Below are 24,814 nucleotides of genomic sequence, written 5' to 3'. Positions count from 1 at the left end.
CTGGATGAGGGAGTGGGAGCTGGGACAAGAGGTACTTGCCTTGGGCACAAGTACCTCTTAGCCCATCACTAATTTTTTTATGTTTGGAAAGATCTGATAAATTTATCAGGCATCTAGTAGGCTCTCTTGATTTTCATAAGAATCACAAAGTAGCTGTTATGAAAGCTTTATGCCAACCTTAACTGTTATATCTATGCTGTTACCAAGCCTCAAATGCAATGGTAAGATACTTATCACTGATTTGTAATTTGATGAAAATCAATAAAAAATATTTTAAAAAAAAATCACATTATAGCTCTTCTTGGATATCATGGTTAGCATTTCTGCCATTGCTCAGAGGACACAAGGAAATTCAATAAGTGAGCATCTGTATTTTGTCACTGGTAATAAACATATATCTGCTTTAGTTGGTATTGACAAGTCACAAGAGAATCTATTATTATGCAAGCCACTTTGTACTTGGCCCAATTTTCTTTGGAGCAGTTGCTTTATTGATCATGATGCCCTCGCCTTTTATATTTATTTATGTGGTAGAGTTTTAAATAATTCCATCCTTATGTTATTCACCATCACATACATTTTCTATTACATTTTATATATTTTTGATAATAAAAAGGCATATTAAGAAAAATGATCATTTACTGAAATGTATTGTAAACGTGTCTCTGTTGCTTGTAATGTAGATTTGGAAATGGTGACCATCTTTTTTAAACTGTATATACTATAGGCTTATTAAAGGGCCCAATATATGTGAATTAAAAATGTTTAAATTTTGAGACCTTAGATATATATATGTGAATAAACTTTTATATGTTTATGCATAAAGGCTTTAAGGCACCCATATTTTCAAGTTGGACAAGCATTGGGGCCTCCAACTCAGTATGCCGAGCATAAAAAGACTTTGAACAAAGCACTGCAACCTAAAGAACCTCAGCCAATGTATGTCACAAAAATGCAGTCTTCGTCAACATCTGAAAGATCAGAAAAAACATCACCTGATACACCACCTGCAACCAACCGGCCTCTGCAGCAGATCCAAGTTCCACAGAGTACAGGTGATACTCAGCTGCCATCCAAAACTCAGCAAGTCACTCTTCCAAGCATCAGCAAAACTATTTCTCCGGTATGTAGGAGTCCGTAAAAATATATGTTTATATTTTTTTATTCATATAGTGCTACTTATGTACGCAGCACTGCACAGCAGAACTAATAGAACAAAGGGGGTCATTACAGTAATAAATACCAATTACATTTGCAATATAAATTAAAGGGATTGTTCACCTTCCAACACTTTTTTCAGTTCAGTTGGTTTCAGATAGTTCACCAGAAATAACGACTTTTTCCAATTACTTTCTATTTTCTGTGCGTGACTACTGTTTCCTAATATTGAAGTGTTACGTTTTTTCACCTCTTTAAAGCAGCTCTGGGAGGGGGTGGGTTGCCAACTCTGTACTAAATTGATACATTTAGTAGATACATTTCTTATCTTTGTCCCTGCTGAGCTAAACAGTAACAACAAAAAAGCAAAAGTGTTTTAAAGTAATAAAAATATAATGCAGTGTTGTCCTGCTCTGGTAAAACTGGTGTAGTGTGTATATAAATAAGCCGCTGTGTAGCAATTGGGGCAGAAAGGCTCCGGTTTCACAGCAGATGGCAGATAAGCTCTGTAGAACATAATGCTGTTATCTGTTATCCACTATTTATCCTGTGCCAAATAGCATTTTTTCAATTTCCACCATTGCTACACAGCAGCTTGTTTATATGTACTATAGTAGTGTTTCTGAAGCAAACATATCAGTTTTACCAATGCAAGGCAACAGTACATGATATTTTCATTGCTTTAAAACACTTTCATTTGTTGCAGTTACTGTTCCTTTAAATGGGTGGTTCACCTTTAAAGTAACTTTTATGTTATAGAACGAACCATTCTAAGCAACTTTTCAATTGGTTTTCATTATTTATTTTTTATAGTTTTATAGTTATTTTTCTTTTGATTCTTTGCAGCTTTCAAATGGGCATTGCTGTCTCCTTCTAAAAAAACAAATGCGCTGTAACGCTACAAATTTTTTACTACTTTTTATTACTGATCCATCTATTCAGACTCTCTCCTATTCATATTTCAGTCACTTACTCAAATCAATGCATGGTTGCTAGGGTAATTTGGGCCCTAGTTACCAGATTGCTTAAAATGCAAATTTAAGAGCTGCTGAATAAAAAGCTAAATAACTCAAAAACCTTCAATGATACAAAAATTTAAAAAAATTGCAAATTATCTCAGTATATCACTCTCTACGTCATACTAAAAGTTATCTCAAAGGTGAACAACCCTTTTAAAGGCAGCTGTTATAATTAATAGAATAGTTACTAATACTCCAGAGATGCTGCCGAGCGTTGCTATATTGTAACAGTTCAGAATCTGCACCTGAATTACTAAACTGCCAGACTGAAACACCAGAACCAAGAACCTTAATCTTTAAATTTAGATTTTGGAAAAACAGTAAAAAATAAATAATGGAAAGCAATTGAAAGAAGTCTTTATCTCTGGAGAACAACCTCTTTAAGAGCTTAGTGTCAAAGAGACAAGAGACAATATAAGCGTGTGGTGAATTTACAGACACAATGAGAAAGATATTAAGTGCTGTAGTGGGTGACACTGCAATATAAGTTCCAGTTCCCAGTTCAGGTATAGTGTTTCAGGAGATAGTCTTTTAATTTATTTCTGAAGAGAGTGAGATCAGAGATAGCATTCCACTGGCAGTTAAACTTTTTTTTATCTTGCTGCTCCTTACATGTGGAACTGCAGTAGTAGTGTGGGGGGGATACAAGTGGTTGCTCTGAGAGGAGCAGAGTAGGAGTAGTAGTCAGCCAGGAATGTATCAAGCGATGTAGTGAGGTGCTTTGTTTTATGAGCAGCCACGATAAGGACTTCAGCAGGGGAGGGACCTGTTCCTTCTTGGATGAGAGGAGGATAATTCCAGCAGCAGTATTAATATGGTCAGAGAAGGAAATAAAGGGGAGTCAGAGATAACCCCCAGACAGGTTGTTGAGTTTACAGGGTTAATAAGCATGCCATCAGTAAAAGGGGAAGAAGGACCAGGTTTAGGTGGAAAGATTCAGGTTTTTTTAGGTTCAGTTTGAGGTAGCGTTGGTTCATCCTCGTTGGAGATGGCTAGGAGGCAGTTAGAAATTTGAGTCCTCAGGTTGTCAAGGGGTACTACGCCAATAGCAATCTATAACTCTTTCCCTACGCATGTTAAATAAATACACATAGAAAATTATAAAAAATACTTGATTTCTCAGCATATAAAACATTTCCCTTTACTTTTTATTTTTATTAAAAAGTGCCAATTCTATGGCCACATTAAACCCCTAAGGAAACTTTGCACTACATTCAAAAATCCAATGCTGTTCCCTTTGCAAACATTTGTTTTACTTAAAGGAGAAGGAAAGCTCCAAAACTGTTTATTGCCAACAGATTAGCCACAATAGTGCAAGATAGAACGCTATATTTATTCTGCAGAATGCTTTACCATACCTGAGTAAACAGCTCTAGACACTGTCTCTATTTGTTTAGGATAGAAGCTGCCATTTAAGCTTGGTGTGGCATCACTTCCTGCCTGAGTCTCTCCCTGCTCACTTACTGCTCTGAGCTCAGATTACAGCAGGGATGGGAGGAGGGAGGGGGAGAGGAGCAAACTGAGCATGCTCAAGCCCTGCCCTGGAGGTTTATGATGAAAACAGGAAGTCTGATACAGAAGCCCATGTGTACACAATAAAAGGAAAGAAATGCTGTGTTTCTTTTGACAGAGGACTCAGAGCAGCACTACTTTGAGGGTTTACTGGTGTATTTATATAGACCATTCTGATAAAGCTTACTTACTTTTAACCTTTACTTCTCCTTTAATGAGCTTTGGAACATTTATGATCCCATTGATGTGTTCTAAAATCCATTTTTGAAAGGCCTGTTGGTCTTCTCAATATACTGGTATTGGTATGTAGATGTTGCCATATATATGACACCCTTAGTAGAATACATAACAAAATCTTTGATCCTGTAGGACATCCTTGCTCAGTAAGTTGTGATACTGTCACCTACACTCAGAAAAGCATAAGCTTTACAATTTCTGCACTTGTGATTCCCCACAAAAACACTGATTGGTTTCTGTGTTACCTCCAATTTCAAACAAAGGGGCAGAATATTCTTTTCATAAAAATGATACCTGATTTTGATGGTAAAATCCTACTCCGAACAGGATCAACAGTATGAATACTCCACTGTTTGTTGAAAATTCTTTGAACTGAATTGGCCACAATAGTATAGTGTGTAATAAAAAAGGCAAACTTTCTTTTGTTCTTGCTCCTGTGCCACAAGAGGGAGCTTCTTGATCTCTTTTTGGCTTTGACCATAGTGGCATGAACTACAAATGGATCTTAACCCTTGTTGTCAAACCTGATAGCTGGGTCCTCTGCCTGCTCCTCAAAATCTGCCGCTGTACGACAGTTCCTCCTCAGCAGCAAGAATAATTTATCTGCCAGTACAACTGATTCAGGGAGAGCATTCTGCAAAATCTGTGCTGTTTCTGAAATTATTGAAGTTACACATGCTGTCCCCTTCTCACCAATCTGTTCTCTACATACAGGGTTTGTATTAGTATTAGGGATGCGCCAAATCAAGGATTTCGTTCAGGATTCTTTCAAAGCTGAGCCTTTTTCAGCAGAATTAGGATTTGCGCAAATCTAAGAGCCCTACAAAACGTGGACAATTTTGGCACAAGCTTTGCGTGAAATGGCAAAATCTACCTGTGTGGAGCCATTTCCATTCGTACAGAGGGTTTGGTTTTTGTTAGGTATTTGGCCAAATTTGTTGAGGAGGATTAGGGATTCATATGAATTCTGATTTACAGGGTTGGGTGCATCCCTAATTAGCATTAGTTTCTATAAATGATGTTTATTTCCCCTTTAATAGTCAACCCAGCTTCAGTTTTACCAACAGCTGTAGTGGAAAGAAGGGCATAAGTATGTCACATGCTAAATATTGTTACTGCAAATTTTCTTTGTCCCTGAACAATATCTAGGCAAAATATATGGGAAATGTATTGTTTCGGCAATTAGCAAGGTAATTATTAGAGATGTCGCGAACTGTTCGCCGGCGAACTTGTTCGCGCGAACATCGGGTGTTCGCACTCGCCGGAAGTTCGCGAACGTCGCGCGACGTTCGCCATTTTGGGTTCGCCATTGTTGGCGCTTTTTTTTGCCCTCTCACCCCAGACCAGCAGGTACATGGCAGCCAATCAGGAAGCTCTCCCCTGGACCACTCCCCTTCCCTATAAAAACCGAAGCCCTGCAGCGTTTTTTCACTCTGCCTGTGTGTGCTGAAGAGATAGTGTAGGGAGAGAGCTGCTGCCTGTTAGTGATTTCAGGGACAGTTGAAAGTTTGCTGGCTAGTAATCGTTTTGATACTGCTCTGTTATTGGAGGGACAGAAGTCTGCAGGGGTTTGAGGGACATTTTAGCTTAGGTAGCTTTGCTGGCTAGTAATCTACCTTCTACTGCAGTGCTCTGTATGTAGCTGCAGTGGGCAGCTGTCCTGCTTCTGATCTCATCTGCTGACTGCTGCAATAACAGTAGTCCTTGTAAGGACTGCTTTTATTTATTTTTTGTTGTTTTACTACTACTACTACTACTACTACTATAAGAGCCCAGTGCTATTAGTCTAGCAGTGTTGGGGAGTGGGACTGGTGTGCTAATCTGCTGCTCCTAGTAGTTCAGCAGCACCAACTTTAATTTTTTTTTTTTAATATTCATTTTTTTTTATTTTACTTTTTTTTATTTTACTACCGCTGTAGTAGTGTATAAGTTGACCTTTTAGGCATTATTTGCCCTGTAGGCATTATTTGCACACTGTTTTCTTCAACCCGCCATCGAGCTGTGTGACCTTGTTCCCATTCTGTCTAAATATCCATAATATTACCGTCTCCAGAAAAAACACCGGAGTCACTTTTTTCAAGCAGCATTCATATATTTTACGTAATCCGTATCCACCGCTGTAGTAGTGTATACGTTGGCCTTGTAGGCATTATTTGCACACTGTTTTCTTCAACCCGCCATCGAGCTGTGTGACCTTGTTCCCATTCTGTCTAAATATCCATAATATTACCGTCTCCAGAAAAAACACCGGAGTCACTTTTTTCAAGCAGCCATAATATATTTTACGTAATCCGTATCCACCGCTGTAGTAGTGTATACGTTGGCCTTGTAGGCATTATTTGCACACTGTTTTCTTCAACCCGCCATCGAGCTGTGTGACCTTGTTCCCATTCTGTCTAAATATCCATAATATTACCGTCTCCAGAAAAAACACCGGAGTCACTTTTTTCAAGCAGCCATAATATATTTTACGTAATCCGTATCCACCGCTGTAGTAGTGTATACGTTGGCCTTGTAGGCATTATTTGCACACTGTTTTCTTCAACCCGCCATCGAGCTGTGTGACCTTGTTCCCATTCTGTCTAAATATCCATAATATTACCGTCTCCAGAAAAAACACCGGAGTCACTTTTTTCAAGCAGCCATAATATATTTTACGTAATCCGTATCCACCGCTGTAGTAGTGTATACGTTGGCCTTGTAGGCATTATTTGCACACTGTTTTCTTCAACCCGCCATCGAGCTGTGTGACCTTGTTCCCATTCTGTCTAAATATCCATAATATTACCGTCTCCAGAAAAAACACCGGAGTCACTTTTTTCAAGCAGCCATAATATATTTTACGTAATCCGTATCCACCGCTGTAGTAGTGTATACGTTGGCCTTGTAGGCATTATTTGCACACTGTTTTCTTCAACCCGCCATCGAGCTGTGTGACCTTGTTCCCATTCTGTCTAAATATCCATAATATTACCGTCTCCAGAAAAAACACCGGAGTCACTTTTTTCAAGCAGCCATAATATATTTTACGTAATCCGTATCCACCGCTGTAGTAGTGTATACGTTGGCCTTGTAGGCATTATTTGCACACTGTTTTCTTCAACCCGCCATCGAGCTGTGTGAGCTTGTTCACATTTTGTCTAAATATTGATAATATTATCGTCTCTAGAAAAACCACTTGAGTTACTTTTTTTCAAGCAGCATTCATATATTTTACGTAATCCGTATCCACCGCTGTAGTAGTGTATACGTTGACCTTGTAGGCATTATTTGCACACTGTTTTCTTCAACCCGCCATCGAGCTGTGTGAGCTTGTTCACATTTTGTCTAAATATTGATAATATTATCGTCTCTAGAAAAACCACTTGAGTTACTTTTTTTCAAGCAGCATTCATATATTTTACGTAATCCGTATCCACCGCTGTAGTAGTGTATACGTTGACCTTGTAGGCATTATTTGCACAGTGTTTTCTTCAACCCGCCATCGAGCTGTGTGACCTTGTTCACATTTTGTCTAAATATTGATAATATTATCGTCTCTAGAAAAACCACTTGAGTTACTTTTTTTCAAGCAGCATTCATATATTTTACGTAATCCGTATCCACCGCTGTAGTAGTGTATACGTTGACTTTGTAGGCATTATTTGCACAGTGTTTTCTTCAACCCGCCATCTAGCTGTGTGTATTATCGTTTCCAGAAAAACCAACTGAGTTTTTGTTGTTGTTGTTGTTTTTTTTAAAAATAATGCCAGGCAAAGGCAGGCCGCCACGCAGAGGCCGTGCTAGGGGCCGTGCTGCTATGCAATCCTGTGGCCCTAGCAAATTGCCCAGTTTTAAAAAGCCAATGACCCTGAACTCCCAAAATGCTGAAGAGGTAGTTGACTGGCTTACACAGCACACCCCATCCTCTACCGTTTCTAACTTTACCACAACATCCTCCTCATCCTCCACTGCTATGGCCACCCCACGTAACACTTCCTCCACCACCGGTGCCCCTTCTTCACTGGGGTCAGAGGAGTTATTTTCCAATGAGTTTCTTGAACTGAGTAATGCGCAACCATTATTGCCAGAAGAAGATGAAGGAGATGAGGACCTTACACCAGATTTAATTCTGGCAGAGAACACGATAGAGATGGACATAATGAGTGATGAGGAGGAGGTCCCCGCTGCTGCTTCCTTCTGTGATGTGTCAGAAGAAATTGATGCATCTGAGGAGAATGATGATGAGGAGATTGATGTTTTGTGGGTGCCTAGTAGAAGAGAGCAAGAGGAGGGTAGTTCAGATGGAGAGACGGAGAGTCAGAGAGGCAGTAGGAGAATAAGACTTAGAAGAAGCAGGGAGGACAGCCCGCAGGGATCAGTAGGGCAACAACATGTATCGGCACCTGTGTTCAGCCGGCCAACGCACCCGCCATTGCCGCCAATACCGCAAACTCCGCCAACTTCTACTGTTACCGCCAGATCGCACACTTCCAAAAAGTCAGCAGTGTGGGATTTTTTTAATGTGTGTGCCTCTGACAAAAGCATTGTAATTTGCAATGAGTGCAGTCAGAAACTGAGCCTTGGTAAGCCCAACAGCCACATAGGTACAACTTCTATGCGAAGGCACATGAGCGGCAAGCACAAAGCACTTTGGGAGCAACACCTCAAAGGCAACAGGCAAACTAAAAGCCACACTCCTTCTGGTCCAGCATCTTACTGCTCTACCTCTGCTCTCCTTGACCCGTCTGAACCACCCTCCACTCCGCCTTCCACCTTGACCACCTGTTCCCATTCCCAGTCATCTGCCACCAGCCAAGTTTCTGTGAAGGCCATGTTTGAGCGTAAGAAGCCAATGTCTGACTGTCACCCCCTTGCCCGGCGTCTGACAGCTGGCTTGTCTGCACTCTTAGCCCGCCAGCTTTTACCATACCAGCTGGTGGACTCTGAGGCCTTCCGCAAATTTGTAGCAATTGGGACACCGCAGTGGAAGGTACCCAGCCGCAATTTTTTTCTAAAAAGGGAATACCACACCTGTACCAACATGTGCAGAGCCAAGTTACCGCATCTCTGTCACTTAGTGTTGGGCCAAAGGTCCATATGACTACTGACGCATGGTCCTCCAAGCATGGTCAGGGCAGGTATGTCACCTACACTGCCCACTGGGTGAACTTGGTAATGGCTGGGAAGCAGGGAATGGGTAGCTCAACAACAACAGTGGAGTTGGTGTCACCGCCACGGATTGCACGCGGTTCTGCCACCACCTCTACTCCTCCATCGCTTTCTACCTCGTCTTCTTCTTCTTCTTACTCTGCTGCTGGGTCCTCCTTCTCCTCCTCCACACCTGTGCACCCCCAGCTCCCCCTAGGCTATTCGACGTGCCAGGTACGCCGTTGTCACGCTGTCTTGGGGATGACGTGCCTGGAAAGCAAAAACCATACCGGATCTGTACTCCTGTCATCTCTGCAGTCACAGGCCGATCGGTGGCTGACCCCACACCAACTGCAGATCGGAAAAGTGGTGTGTGACAATGGAAGCAATCTGTTGGCAGCGTTGAGACTAGGCAATTTAACACATGTGCCCTGCATGGCACATGTGTTAAATTTAATAGTCCAACGTTTTGTCTCCAAGTACCCAGGATTCCAGGACGTTCTCACCCAGTCCAGAAAGGTGTCGGCCCATTTCAGACGTTCCTACACAGCCATGGCACGCCTTGCTGACATTCAGCAGCGCTACAACATGCCAGTCAGGCGTTTGATTTCTGACAGCCAGACTCGCTGGAATTCAACGCTCCTTATGTTGGAACGTCTGCTGCAACAACAAAGGGCCGTCAACGAGTACCTTTTTGAACTGGGTGGTAGGACTGGATCTGCACAGCTGGGGATTTTTTTCCCCCGTTACTGGGTGCTTATGCGCGATGCCTGCAGGCTCATGCGACCTTTTGAAGAGGTGACAAATATGGTCAGTCGCACCGAAGGCACCATCAGCGACCTAATACCCTTCGCTTTCTTCCTGGAGCGTGCCGTGCGACGAGTGACAGATGAGGCTGTAGACCAGCGTGACGAGGAGCTGGAAGCGCGCGATTTCTGGTCGGAATCACCAGAACGAACCCAGGCACCTGCTGCAACGCAGGGAGAGGTGCCAGAAGTGGAGTCAGAGGAGGAAGGTGGCTTTGTGGAGGAGGAGGAGGAGGACCAACAGGAGCAGGCTTCCCAGGGGGCTAGTGGTGACCTTTTGGGGACCCCTGGTCTTGTACGTGGCTGGGGGGAGGAGACCGTGGATGATGCAGTCCTTGATAATGAGGAAGCGGAGATGGATAGCTCTGCATCCAACCTTGTGAGAATGGGGTCTTTCATGCTGTCATGCCTGTTGAAGGACCCCCGTATCAAGAGGCTTAAGGAGAAGGACCTGTACTGGGTCGCAACGCTACTAGACCCTCGGTACAAGCATAAAGTGTCAGAAATGTTACCAACATACCACAAGTCCGAAAAGATGCGGCATTTACAAACCAGCCTGCAAAACATGTTGTACAATGCTTTTAAGGGTGATGTCACTTCAGGAACTCATCAACATTCCAGGGGCAGAGGTGCCAGTAATCCTGCCACGAGCACACCTGCAAGGACAAAGCCCTTTGGCCAGTCTGTAACGTCAGACATGCAAATGTTTTTCTGTCCAAGGCAGCGCCACAACCCTTCTGGATCCACCCTCAAAGAACGCCTCGACCGGCAGGTAGCGGACTACCTGGCATTAACTGCAGATATCGACACTCTGAGGAGCGATGAACCCCTGGACTACTGGGTGCGCAGGCTTGATCTGTGGCCAGAGCTGTCACAATTTGCCATGAACCTCTTGTCTTGCCCAGCCTCAAGTGTGCTCTCAGAAAGGACCTTCAGTGCAGCAGGAGGGATTGTAACTGAGAAGAGAACTCGCCTAGGTCACAAAAGTGTCGATTACCTGACCTTTATTAAAATGAATGAGGGGTGGATCTCGGAGGGTTACTGCACGCCGGAAGACTTGTTCTGACTTCTATGCAGCTGTCCTTCTCTTCAAGCCTCATGACTCCACACACAGCTGTCCTTTAGCGTCCTCCTCCTCCCTCCGCCACCGTTACAAACTAGGGTGCAAACCCTACTGGTTTAATTTTTTCTGGCCTCTGTGCTTCAGTGGCTGCGACCAAAAAAATGCCTATTTTCTGCATTTATATGACATAATTTTTCTGGCCTCTGTGCTTCAGTGGCTGCAACCAAAAAAATTTATATTTTCAGCATTTATATGGCATAATTTTTCTGTCAACTGTGCTTCAGTGGCTGCGACCAAACAAATGCATATTTTCTGCATTTATATGGCATAATTTTTCTGGCCTCTGTGCTTCAGTGGCTGCAACCAAAAAAATTACTATTTTCAGCATTTATATGGCATATTTTTTCTGGCAACTGTGCTTCAGTGGCTGCGACCAAAAAATGCATATTTTCTGCATTTATATGGCATAATTTTTCTGGCCTCTGTGCTTCAGTGGCTGCAACCAAAAAAAATTATATTTTCAGCATTTATATGGCATAATTTTTCTGGCAACTGTGCTTCAGTGGCTGCGACCAAAAAAATGACTATTTTCAGCATTTATATGGCATATTTTTTCTGGCCTCTGTGCTTCAGTGGCTGTGGCCAAAAAAACTGGGCAAACAATGCCTACAAGGTCAACGACGTTGACCTTGTAGGCATTGTTTGCCCAGTTTTTTTGGCCACAGCCACTGAAGCACAGAGGCCAGAAAAAATATGCCATATAAATGCTGAAAATAGTCATTTTTTGCCATACGTTGACTCAACGTATATGGCAAAAAATGACTATTTTCAGCATTTATGTGGCATATTTTTTCTGGCAACTGTGCTTCAGTGGCTGCAACCAAAAAAACTGGGCAAACAATGTCTACAAGGTCAACGTATGGCGAAAAATTACTATTTTCAGCATTTATATGGCATATTTTTTCTGGCAACTGTGCTTCAGTGGCTGCGTCCAAAAAAACTGGGCAAACAATGTCTACAAGGTCAACGTATGGCGAAAAATGACTATTTTCAGCATTTATATGGCATATTTTTTCTGGCAACTGTGCTTCAGTGGCTGCGTCCAAAAAAACTGGGCAAACAATGCCTACAAGGTCAACGTATGGCAGTTGTTTAAAGAGAACAGTAGATTACTAGCCAGCAAAGCTACCTAAGCTAAAATGTCCCTCAAATCCCTGCAGACTTCTGTCCCTCCAATACAGAGCAGTATCAAGCAGATTACTAGCCAGCAAACTTACTATCATCTGTCCCTGAAATCACTAACAGCTCTCCCCCTACACTATCTCTTCCAAGCACACACAGGCAGATTTTTCAGATACATTTTTGCCCTTGATCCCCCTCTGGCATGCCACTGTCCAGGTCGTTGCACCCTTTAAACAACTTTAAAATCATTTTTCTGGCCAGAAATGTCTTTTCTAGATGTTAAAGTTCGCCTTCCCATTGAAGTCTATGGGGTTCGCGAACCGTTCGCGAACCGCTCGCATTTTTGCGCAAGTTCGCGAATATGTTCGCGAACTTTTTTTCCGACGTTCGCTACATCCCTAGTAATTATGCATGTTGTTTTTAAATATATAGTCTCCAGTACAATAAATATGCTTATCATATATTTTGTTGAAAGCCCAGGGCCTGGCAGAGCTGGGGTCCTGGGTTCAATTCCAGCCAGGCCACTATCTGCATCTGTATGTTATCCCCTTGCATAGGTCTGGGTTTTCTAGCATCCTTTTACACTCCAAAAAAGGCAGAATATATTGGCTCTATATAAATAAAGGATGATAAACCTCTTTAGTGTTTTTTTCTTCTGGAGATTTGTCAAAAGTGTTCATGCTATAAGTAAAAAGTATGAGAATGATATAAAGGTATGTCCCCAGTGTCAGCTTGTTAGTTAAAAGTCTCACTAGTTATATGTTTTCATACTACTGTTCTTGCAATGTATGTGTTCCCAATCTAAAGAATGTTGTGCAGTGCATATATTAAGTGATACAAGTAACAATATATATTTTTTTCCTGTAATCCAGAAGCTTGTAGCCAATGGACCCCAGACCAGTGCTGTCAGCATTAAACATGGACGGCGACGCTGGGGTCAGTCTGTTGTTAAGGATAGCTGGGATGAAATTGATACAGATTTTGGAATTTCATATTCAAAGAAGCCGTCAATGGCTCTAGCAAAGGAAAACAAACCTGAGGATTCATTATTTGGGTGAGGTTTACATTTTGCTATAAAGAAATGCTTGCTGGTGCACAACTTATATTTAACAAGGGAAAGTTATGCTAACCACATATTTTTAAAAACATTAAGCGGGGTTGCAATGAGGTTGTGACCACAAAATTCACATAGTAATACAAGAGATCCTCTGCACTCAACCCATTATCAATATATTAAGGACATTAAAACATTGTGTGCCTTAAGCTACTAAAAATGCCTTACCCTTTAAACAAAACAGGGATTGTTCTTCCATATACAGGTATAGGATCCCTTATCCGGAAATCCGATATCCAGAAAGCTCCGAATTACGCAATGGCTGTCTCCCATTTTATTCAAATAATCCAAATTTTTTAAAATGATTTCCTTTTTCTCTGTAATAATAAAACAGTAGCTTGTACTTGATCCCAACTAAGATATAATTAATCCTTATTGGAAGCAAAACCAGCCTATTGGGTTTATTTATGTTTAAATGAATTTCTAGCAGACTTAAGGCATGAAGACCCAAATTACGGAAAGATCCGTTATCCAGAAAACCCCAGGTCCCGAGCATTCTGGATAACAGGTCCCATACCTGTATTGCAATATATTTAAGCTGGCCAACTATGTCAAAGTCATCCGATATCTGGCCAGTCCTGCACTCAACATCTGATTCATTAAGAATTCTGTTGCTTCATTATACATTTTACCTTTGTAGTTGGCCATCTTAAATATATTGCAATATATGGACAAACAATCACTATTTTGTTTAAAGGGGAAGGCATTTTTAGTAGCTTATGGCACAAAATGTTTCAATGACCTTAATATATTGATAATGGGTTGAGTGCAGAGGATCTCTTGTATTTGTCTATGCACAACTTATATTTTCCTAAGTGTTTCTTTTTTCCTTTCATATTGCAGTGACTCGCATTTTGTAATAGAATGGTACAGCAGAAATATTTTTGTTACATTAATTTTTTTACATTTTGCATTCTTTATTTCCGTAACCATTTTTGTGTATAGTGAAACAGTGATTTTCTGCTTGCTGATCGCACATACAGTAATACCACTGAAATTTGTATGTAAATATAGGGAATAATTGACATATCCAAATATACATAAGTATGCACATATCACTTTCTTTACTGGGATATGCAGGGCTGTAGCGGTACAGTGTTACAATATAGAAAACTATACATACATATATCCTATGGCATCACAGTATAAACAGTGGACAAGTTGGCACCTGGGCAGTAATCTATAGCAACCAATCAGTGATTGCTTTCATGATTGTCTGTCATATGGTACTGCCGGGTGAATATTTGGCCAATGGTTATTAATAACCCCCAGTGTTTCAGTGTTTTTAAAGTTTTCTCCCCCACCCAATAGGGAACATATATATGCTGCTGTACAGTATTTTGTTCACATTGCAGTTGAGCTTTCTGTGCCATGAGCTTTACAGTTAAAATCAATCCACTTTCAAATATGCTTATTTAAATGCCTCTGTCTTTAAGTTTGCCAGATTCCATTTCCATCGGTGAGGAAAACAAAGGTTCTTCACTTGCTGGCACGAAGAGAATAGACACAAGTCAAACAACTTCAGCTAAGCAGCACTATCTCAGGCAATCCCGATATTTACCAGGTAAACAATGTGTAACTATGCAAAGTATGCACTACTTATTTAAAAGATGGGTATTTTGTAGTCAATAAGAAAATCACATTAGGTAACTTTTCTTTAATATAGACATGATATTAATCCAGTGACAGCTGTTGGTCCGTGAGCTTCTTTGTTTCTTCCCATAGTCTTTTATCAGTGGTATTCCTCCCTTTCAGGAAGCCAATTTGAAGCATGGCCTGAAGCCTATGGTATGCTACTACTGGGAGTGTAGTGGACTGAAAATAGTTGGTAATGAAAACATAGTATTTGTGGGAACAATACTTTACACCAAGACTCTCTAAATAGAGGCACATGGGTCAGATTTGGTCCTCCAATGGACTTTTGTGGTCCCAGGAGGGCCAAGGGTTCCACAGACTTGTTGGTATTACATTTTATTTTTAATACAGATCTGCCTTGTCCATTTCATTGTCAAGTATTTGAGCAACTATGAGAGTAATGTAATAGCAGGTCCAAAGTTTTTTTTTTTTTGTTTCAAACGCTTTTATTATTTACAAGGTTTAACACTGAGATGGTATATTCATACATTGGTTCAAAGACATCCTCTTTGTTTACATACTTTAATACAAGTTTTAAGTGATTACGAAACACCATTTTCCAATATAGGTAAAGTTAACACAGTTATATCTTATACTTTATAATATCCAAAATTGGATGCAGGACACAATGCTCACAGAGAGATGCATTTGTTGATTGTTTTATATCCTGAGATCCTTGGGTGTAGTATAGTTTGGGGGCTTTCTAGCCAGGGGTTCCATATCCGTAAGTGTTTAAGGGTTAAGGGGGTGAGGTATGCTCTGTGCAAAATATAAGCTTCTATTATACGTTCATGTACATATGGGGAGGTGTGTTTGGGGGCCTCAAGGGCCTCTTCCCACTCCTCTTGGTCCAGCTGGCCTACATTATCTTGCCATGCAGATTTAGAATGTTGGGTGTGCGTTATGGATGTGGGTGTTAATAGAATACCATATAGTTTGAATATCAAGCCCTTAGAGTATCCAGCTTGGATACAGCGAATGTATGCATTGGTTTCCAGGGTGGGGTGCACTTGGGGGTATTGTGTAGCGAGGGCATGACGAAGTTGTAGGTATCTAAAGAACAAATGGTTGGGGAGGTTGTATTCTAGTTTAAGTTGTTCAAAGTACTTGATATTGCCATTGTCTAGAACCTGTCCTAAGCACCATATACCTTTCTCCTTCCAGAGCGTGGTCTCCTGCATCTTACAACATTTAGGCAGTGTTTGTTTTCCCATAATGGTGTATAGTGTTCAATTATCCCTGCTGGCAAGGGCACTAATTTGTCTGCTTTGTCCCAAACACGTAGAGCTTGTACCATAAGTGTGTTGTTGGGTTTTGGGGTGGGGTATGCCCGATATCCTTTAAGTAATTATTACACTCTATCTCTAGTGGGTATGGGGGCCTGTATGTCTCATTCTCCTATCGCTGTTTTGGCTTTGTAAGTGGAACCAGTGCGAAAGTTGCATTAATTGTGAAGAGATATGATATAGATAAAAGTGGGGAAGTGCTAGTCCTCCATTAGCAGTTGAGTTTTATAGGAGAGCTAATCAAAGTCTAGGTCTTGAGCCTTTCCACAAAAGCGTAAGTACATGAGACGTAAGGGTTGACCGTATATAGTATTTTAGGGAGGAGTACCATCTTTACCAGGTTTTCCATGCCTGTGTTTTCTCTCTTGTGTACTTCATTAAGGGATATAAATTTTCCTGTAGATAGCCTAGTGGGTCTCTATTTGAAGTTGTTAGTTATGATTAGTGGGTGTCTCAAGGGAAGTCTGTTTTCTCTACTTTCTTTAATATAAAAAACATTTCGATTTTACCCAATTTATGCTGAGGCCTGGGTATTGGCCCATTTCCTTAATTATCATAAGTGCCTGGTCTAGGGATTTGTTGGTGTCTCTGAAAAATAGTATCATATTGTCAGCATACAGACCTACTTTATCCTTGCAGTCAGCAATTGAGAGCCCTTCAATAAATATATCCTGTCGTATTTTAGCTGCTAGGGTTCAATAGCAACTGTGTATAACAAGGATGACAGTGGGCACCCTTGCCTTGTTCCTCCGCAAAGTGAAAAGGGTTTAGATGTCCAGCCGTTTGTTATCACTCTGGCCTTGGGAAAGGAATATAACAGTGGCACCCAGGCTATAAATTCCGCTCCACAACCTATTTGCTCCAGAACTGCCCATAAAAAGGGCCACTCAACAGAGTCAAAGGCCTTGGCCGCATCTAGTGCAACCAAGGCCCTGTCCTCCGCCTCTTTGTATTGGGCTTGGGTCCTGTTGTATTGAGGACAAATGAAATTGTACTGTCTTTCAGACTAGAAACGCGACGTCCCTTGAATACTGCGAAAAGGTAGCACTGTATGCCCATCTGACCCAGGGGCGTTTATGGTCAAGACTCTTATCACCCGTAGCATGCGTCTCTTGAAGACATAATATGTCTGGAGAGTGCTCTTTTAATCCTGTCATTCATCCCTCTGAAATTCCATCCTTTAATACACAATTGTTGGGGAGTTACTTTCTTTGTTTCATGTGCCATTGTGCCAGTAAGGAAGTCTATTTACTTGTATGTTTCATAGTTGGTATCTGTGTATTGCCATCTCAGCATAGCGTTTTAACTGGTAACAATATGTGAGGGGTAGGGGTGCTGGCGCAACAGGCTATTGAGCAGTTTCCAACTGGGGGTTTCCATTCCCATTTCCCACCCTGCTGCGCATCCAAAACTAGTGCAGCCTTGCACCCTAACAGAAGTAACTGTCAACCAATTAAATTATCACCTACCAAAAAGATGTGATAGGTGATAGTAAATGTGGGGTAGAGTCTTAGTACATCTCTCAATAGTGTCTAGTGCAGCTGTACCGAGTCAAGGCTAAGTTAGCATGTATCCATTATGACAATACACACTCACGGACCCCTTGGAGATATTGCAGAGTTATAGGTGGTCTCTAGCCAGTTGTGGACTTCTTCCGATGCTGTGAAGAATGCAGCTTTCCCATTGTGGGTGATCCGCAACTTGGTGGGCAAGTTGTTGATCAGAAGCTTTTCCAGGAACATCTCTGGATGGTCTCCCTCTACGTGCTCAGGTAGGCCTACCAGCCTAATATTGCTCCGTCGTATGCGGTTCTCCTGGTCATCTGCGTGGGCTTGCAGTTCTGTGAGTATGGTTTAAAGTTGGCGTACCGTTGTTTGTAATGGTGGCAGTACATCCTCTGCAGCGCTCAGCCTGTTATATATATGTATATTCTGCAGGTTTTGGCGGAGCAAAGAGATGTCGATTTTCACCTCCTCAATTTTGGCTGTGAAGGTAGTTGTGAGCGCAGTAGTGACCAAGGTTTGGCAATTAGTGATAGCTTCTAGCACTATATTTAAGTCTGTCCCCGCAGGGGGAGAAGATGATGCATGCCGGCCTTCCTCCACTGCGCTGGTACTCTCTCGCTCCGCCATCTTGGTCAGGCCAAGATTATCTTGAGTTTATCTCGTATGTCCTGCTGCTTTTTAGTAGGCGGCATTGGGCTCCAGTGTTGCTCCACCACTCCTGGAGTCCAGTAAGATATGTGAAAATAGTTTTAGCCTCAGGATTAGTCGGTCGGATAATGCTTAGAGAGGAGCTCTACACAAACACGTCTAGCTACATCGCTGGTCAGGCCACGCCCCCCAACAGGTCCAAAGTTTAAACATTTTCTAGTATCACATTATAACAATTTAGCTGAAATTTGCTTTTCTGTTTTTTTAAACAAACATCAAGTAGGAGGATATAGAAGATGTAAATGCAGTATGAGTTACGCCACTGGTTATAGATCTACAGATTTTTTTAGTGAAAGTACCTGTTTTAATTGTTTTTCTATTTTTTGTGGTATCCAGGCATGAACCCCAAAAATGCAGGGCTCATTTCTGCTAATAAAGATGGAAAGCATGCCACATGGAACAGTGCCCTAACAACGAAACCACTAGGCCCCATTGGAGGAGGCATTGGTTACAATAGAACTAATGGAGGTAAATGTCAGATACAATTGAATGTCATTTCTTTATTCTATTGTAATGGATGTTTAATTATAAATCAGTAGTGTAATCCTTAGTCCATCTCCTCTCTAAGCATCAAAGCCACAGGCCCTCAGTGTAGGCACTGCACTTTGAACATGGGTTAAGGCATCCATAGGTATAGACTCTAGGCAGAAAAAGGGATGTAGCAATATTAGTAATATATGTGCAGTGTCTAAGAAAACACTGTATAGATATACACAATGCCACAATTTGCTTATATCTGAGACTGTGCACAAAGTAACTAAAAGCTTATTCTATTCTTTCTCTTGCCTGCAGGCATTTTAGGAGGTTTTGTAGGTCCTTCCTACAACTCAACTGTAGCATACATCCCTTCATTTAACAAGAAGGAAGTTGGATCAGCAGGACAGAGACTACAGTTGGCACCCATTGGAGCAGCAACAAGTATGTGGTAGCTACTTGTCTATTTGACAATAGTTGTGTAATAACATAAGACAAGTGTCTTAGTGTTAATATGTAAAATCAGGTACCTAAAATCTAAACTGCCTTCTAGCCCTATAGTTACTGAGCCTGGCAAATTGAAAGTGGATTGAGGTGGACAGAACCAACATATGTATTATTCCTACATTATAAAAAATTGCAGTCTTGCAGTGCCTGGGGATATTTTTCAGAATTCGTAAATTCTCACTCAATCGCACGTGAGAAATGTCAGAAGATTGTCACTAGCAGGTGGCTAACATAATGGCAACCCAATAGATTTTGGACTGGAACAAATTCTAGATCAATGCCATCTACATATAATAGATAATATTATATTCCAGAGTTTTTCCAAGAACCTATGGATAATGTGAATGTGCATACAGGTACTTGTTGCTCCAATTTGTATCCATTACATGGAGTGCTAGAATGTAACTGAACTATTTATTTTTGGAATCATAAAAAGAAGTGTCTGCTATAAAAAAAATACATGTCCTGTATATAAATTCAGAAGAGAGCTTTTCTAGATATCACCATGTTATAGATAAAGATTAGAATACTGTAATGTGCTTTTGGCCAGACTACTCAAAGGTTCAGTAATTTGTCAAATATTAAGTTGGTGGAAAACCTAAAACCCCTTTCAACAAAGAACCTTGTACCTGCAAAGCATGGCAGTGAGTATAGGGCAGCGGGAGTCAATAATTAAATATCAAGGCATACCTGAAGGAACAGGAGACCAAGAAGCTGAACCAAAATTGGTTCTTTCCAGAGTAATTCTGGCAGATGTCTCCTAACTTTTCAAGCTCTGAAGTTAGAAGAGCAAAAGTTCAAACCGCATTTTGCAGCTGCTGCAAACAAAATTCCAACTAGCCGAATAACTCATTATCAAATTAGAATCCTGTGATCCAAACAAGGGCAAGGATCCAAAGTTCTCCTGCAAAACCACAACAGAATGGCTCACAGAGATGGAATGGAGAGATCTGGAACAGAGTCAAAAACGATATCAATGTCTAATGTAAATGATATGGCTGATCTAGAAGCAAGCTGTACCTGCATGAAAGCATTCAGATATCACGTGGCTGAAGCAGACTTATGGGGAAAATTAGACTAAACTAATCCAATACACAAGTCTATATAAAAAGTTCACTTTACAAATTCATTACTACCACTATTTCCAAATATGTATTTAAGGAGGACTTTATCTCACATTCTTATATCCCAATTGTTGAGGCATCTACACTGATGGTTTTCAATGGTGCAATGTTTCTCTGTTAATACAACTATATCTGTTTTGGGTATATACTGTATATGTTCTTTTTTGCTGTCTTGCCCGATCTCCAAAGACTGCTATGCTACTGGTTTACTAAAATATATTAGTAAATTATAGAATTAGATCTGAATTTACAGAGAATTCAGCTGCTGAGAAAGCTGCTACTGAAACCTGAGTGCTAAACCTTCTGCATTGCATTCTGCTGTTAGAATCATATTCAGGTCTTCTACTAATTCTCCTTTCTCTTTCACTGCTTTAATATTGTTCCCCTCAGCTGCACCCGTTATCAGTGATGCTATGAATGGTAAACTAAAACTTACCAAGCCAAAATCTACCACACAAAGAATCTTACCTGATAACACTGCAGGTAAACGATTATGTTTCTAGCTTGCATAGGCTTTTTTTCATTGCTGCTTATTACTAAAATAGCTTATACTATAATTGTTGTAATTGTTTTGCCTTACATTAGCTGCAGTTAAAACTTGATAACATACAACCTTTCTCCATAATTCTTTGCCTACAATTTAATTGGTCTTCTTTAGTTTACCAATGATAATCTGTCATTAATGTGTATATCTATTTTTAAGATTATGATGCTTGGAAACCAAAAGCTGTACGCTCTCAGATGCCAGCTCCACCTTTCAAGCCAGCTGCTGGAAATCTATCTATATTAAACCGCCCTCAACCACTGCAGCCAGTCCATGGAAGGACAGATTGGGCAGCCAAATATGGAGGCCATCGTTAGGAGCTGATGGATTTTTAAATTCCAAGAACTTTTCCCAGCATCCTGTGGCTGTTTTTCATTAAAAATGAGCTTTGTGCAAATCTACCTTTTGAAAGTTACTTTACGGCGTACATGTACAGCATACATGCCGATATGAAAATTAAATCTCTGCTCTAGAAGGGAGAAATAACCTGTTTAATAATAGAATGTATTTGATTTTTTTTTTTTCTGAAATGGATAGTAAACCTATGAGCATTGCTTCTAATGCAAAATTGAACATACAGTGCCCCCACTTATTATTTTCATGTGCACACATTATTAGCCTTTCTTAAATTAAAGCAGATATTAGCAATATTGCACAATGAAAGTGAAATGGTTGGCAAGCTTATTGTTTACAGAGAAAATTTAAGTTTACCTTAGGCAGAGCAAACACTATGGCAGCTTGCATATATATGTATGTATATGCATAGAAAGTATGTTCTGTACACACAGACTATTAGCTGCATACAGTCAATTTAATGAAAAATGAGGGCCAAAACATCCCTAAAACTGGTTGTAACTAGATGATGTACACCTTACCTACATTACATCACAATATTGATACATAATCAAGGGTGGGTAGCATCTATTGATGCCATGCAGTGGATCTATGTATATAAATATTCATATGATAATCTGTCAATCCTTGAGTGGTTGCTGTGTGCAAGTCCCTTTATACGAGATTGGTCTAATCAGGGTAAGCAGCCATCATTTTCTACTATATTTACATTTTATGCTTAATATTATTTTTAGAGTTAAACTACTATATATTATGCTGGGTTTAATATTTGTTTGACCAGTGATCAGATGACCCTGTGTATGCAACCAATTTCAGTGTATATGTTTTCCACTCGTCCAATGGAATAGTTGCCAGATAATGAATCTGTGCAATTTGACCTACTACTTGTGAATTAACTTAGCTGCTTATAGGGCAGTGTGGATGTGGCTATGTAGGCCACCATTATACTTACAGAATAGTGAGAAATTCACTGGATCCTAGCAGGCTATTCTCATGGAGTCAAAAACAGTTGCAAGCAGGTTTTTTAAACAGTCATGTAATGGAAGAGAAGTTTTATTGAGTCCCACATAAAAACTGCATTAAATGTAACATACTGCTCATTATTCTCATACCGATGGGGTGTTATAGCTCTGCGCTACCACTAAACTCAAACACCTGAAAATAACTTAAGTCAGCTTCACAAAGCAGGCTGATCAATTCAAATGAATTGGAATCATGTAAAAAAAAAAAATAAATAAATCTTTGATAAATGTGCCATTCCCGTCAATAAACTTTTCTTGCTATTTGGCAAAATTATCATCAGTCAAGAAATGTTGAAAACTATACGATTCAACCTGCTGAGAATCCATCAGGGAATTTTTTTTTTTAATCTGCCCCTAGGTATTTGAAATAAAATAACTTAAAATAGCATTGCAGTGGGATATACAGTAAGTACTTGTAATACATGCATCTTTATGTTGTACTCAGGTATTTGGGACAAAAGTTAATCTAGTGGGCAGATATGTTATTTTAAAATGCTTACTGTGAAATGGTAGTAGCATAATACTTGATGTGTCAACAGGGTAGTTCTAAGGCAGTCACTATGGGCAAGCTTTCCATTAAGGAGCCCCCTATTATTTATTAACTGTACTACCTTGCACATTTCCCTAAAGTATGTCATGGCTATTAATACCCATTTCAGTATTGTATCCCTAATTATAGATGCATGCTGTGAAATTGTTTTACTCCACAATTACTCCTTTTTGAACTTGTTATGCCACATAATGCCAATAGATAACAGGGTTTATATAAAAGATGTGCGGAAAAAAAATCACCTAACATTTGCAAACTGCCACTCTGCCAGAACACTGGAAGATGATGGCATTTTTGGCAGGCCTCGTGCTTGATCTTTGCAGAGCTAGAAATTGTAAAAATCGACAGTTCTGGCCCAATGGTAATCAGCTTCATCTATATTTTACAATCCCTGGCGTTTAATGAGTTAAGCATCAAGTCCTCACATTGCTTTTAGCATTTCTAGCAAAGTGATATAGATATATAGATATATATTAAAATCCCTATTATTACTTGTCTCTAATATAATGCTATAATGAACAAATTTCTGCACTTTATGAAGTAGACATATAACAAACTGATCCATGTTTACTGTAGAAAAATCAATATTTATTTACACCAATGCATTGAACAGTGTGGACTACTTAAATAATATCATGCTGTGAAAGGGGCATATAGGGCCTAGTTTAATCACAGGTTAAAGGAGAATTCAACCCTTTAAGAAAAAAACCCGTACTCCCCACCCCATGGAGACCCCCCCCTCCCTCCTCCCCCCAGCCTAACTGCCCCCAGGAAATGCCCCATACTTTATACTTACCCCTTGGCGCAGATTCTGGCATCGGAGTTCCACACAGCCATCTTCCGGCAAATTGGCAAAGAAGCCATGAAGACCCAGAAGATGGCTGCTACGAGGGGTAAGTATAAAGTGTGGGGCATTTCCTGGGGGGTACGGGTTTTTTCTTAAAGGGTTAAATTCTCCTTTAAGGATTAAATAAAAATGGTGTTATAAAGACTGGATCATTAAAGGAGTACTACACCCCCATTTCACATGAGTTTGGTGGATAGGGCTTGTGCTGAATATACAATTGTTTTTATCATGAAAAATCGATGGTTATTGTTATTTCTTGAGCTAAACAGGGCAAATAAAGTTACTCTATGTTTGGTCAAGGTAGATAGTTAGATTTGCAGTGCACAGATAATCCCCCTACATAATAGACTCCTGCTTATCTCTTAGCCAAAACAGTTGCAACATGAAGTGAAAGGGGAAGGTTGTGTACTGGTAATATATCTGCCTCACAAGGACCAAACATGGAGTAGCTTTAGGTTCCCTGCTTGGCCAGTCAAGATTTAACAATTAAGTAAATTAGTAGACAAAATGTATGCAAGCCCTATTAATTGCACTCATTTTGACCATGGGTATACTGCCCCTTTAATTAACCTATTTGTATGTCAAGTAGGATGGAAGTGCACACAAGAGCCCTGTGGGTCTGGGAGCTTGGGATATTCCTGCCGGTTTTAACATTGAACTCTTGTATTTTTAATGAAAATGTACATTTTTTTCTCTTGACACCTTTATGTTTATAATATAAAGCTGTTAAAATATATATTTCTAAATCGCTCAGAGCTTTTTAATAAAAATAGTTTACTGTGTAAAAAGTTTCATATGGTTACACCTAAAAATTGTTTCCTCGACCATAATTTTGCCCTTGTGATGTTTTTTGACACCACCCGAATATGGATCTGTTAAATAGTACTCCAAAAGGATCAGTTCACATTAAATACGGCACCTACAAACTATTTCTAGGCAGCAAAAGTCATGTTTTATATGAGAAAGATTCTCCGTCTGTAGTCCTGTAGAGAGCCATGCATGGTATTAGACCCCTGTGTCAGAACTACACCCACTGT

General features: G+C 40.3%; 1 protein-coding gene across 6 annotated transcripts in view; it reads left to right on the top strand.

Annotated features, from left to right (window-relative positions):
- The window catches only part of mak.L (male germ cell associated kinase L homeolog), a 45,059-nt gene extending 20,452 nt beyond the window's left edge, over positions 1-24,607 (top strand). For 3 of the 6 annotated variants that reach the window (XM_041565497.1, XM_041565496.1, XM_041565500.1), the window contains 7 exons: positions 827-1,123; positions 12,980-13,161; positions 14,658-14,785; positions 18,692-18,823; positions 19,148-19,273; positions 20,851-20,943; positions 21,164-24,607. In XM_041565497.1, coding sequence (XP_041421431.1) covers positions 827-1,123; positions 12,980-13,161; positions 14,658-14,785; positions 18,692-18,823; positions 19,148-19,273; positions 20,851-20,943; positions 21,164-21,321 — 1,116 coding nt within the window. In that variant the 3' untranslated portion in view covers positions 21,322-24,607. 6 annotated transcript variants of the gene reach the window in all.
- The last annotated feature ends 207 nt before the right edge of the window (positions 24,608-24,814 follow it).

The sequence above is a fragment of the Xenopus laevis genome, chromosome 6L (assembly GCF_017654675.1).
Source record: "Xenopus laevis strain J_2021 chromosome 6L, Xenopus_laevis_v10.1, whole genome shotgun sequence".
Classification (NCBI taxonomy): domain Eukaryota; kingdom Metazoa; phylum Chordata; class Amphibia; order Anura; family Pipidae; genus Xenopus; species Xenopus laevis.
Note: the sequence above shows the minus strand (reverse complement) of the source record. Positions and strands in the feature narration are given on the sequence as shown.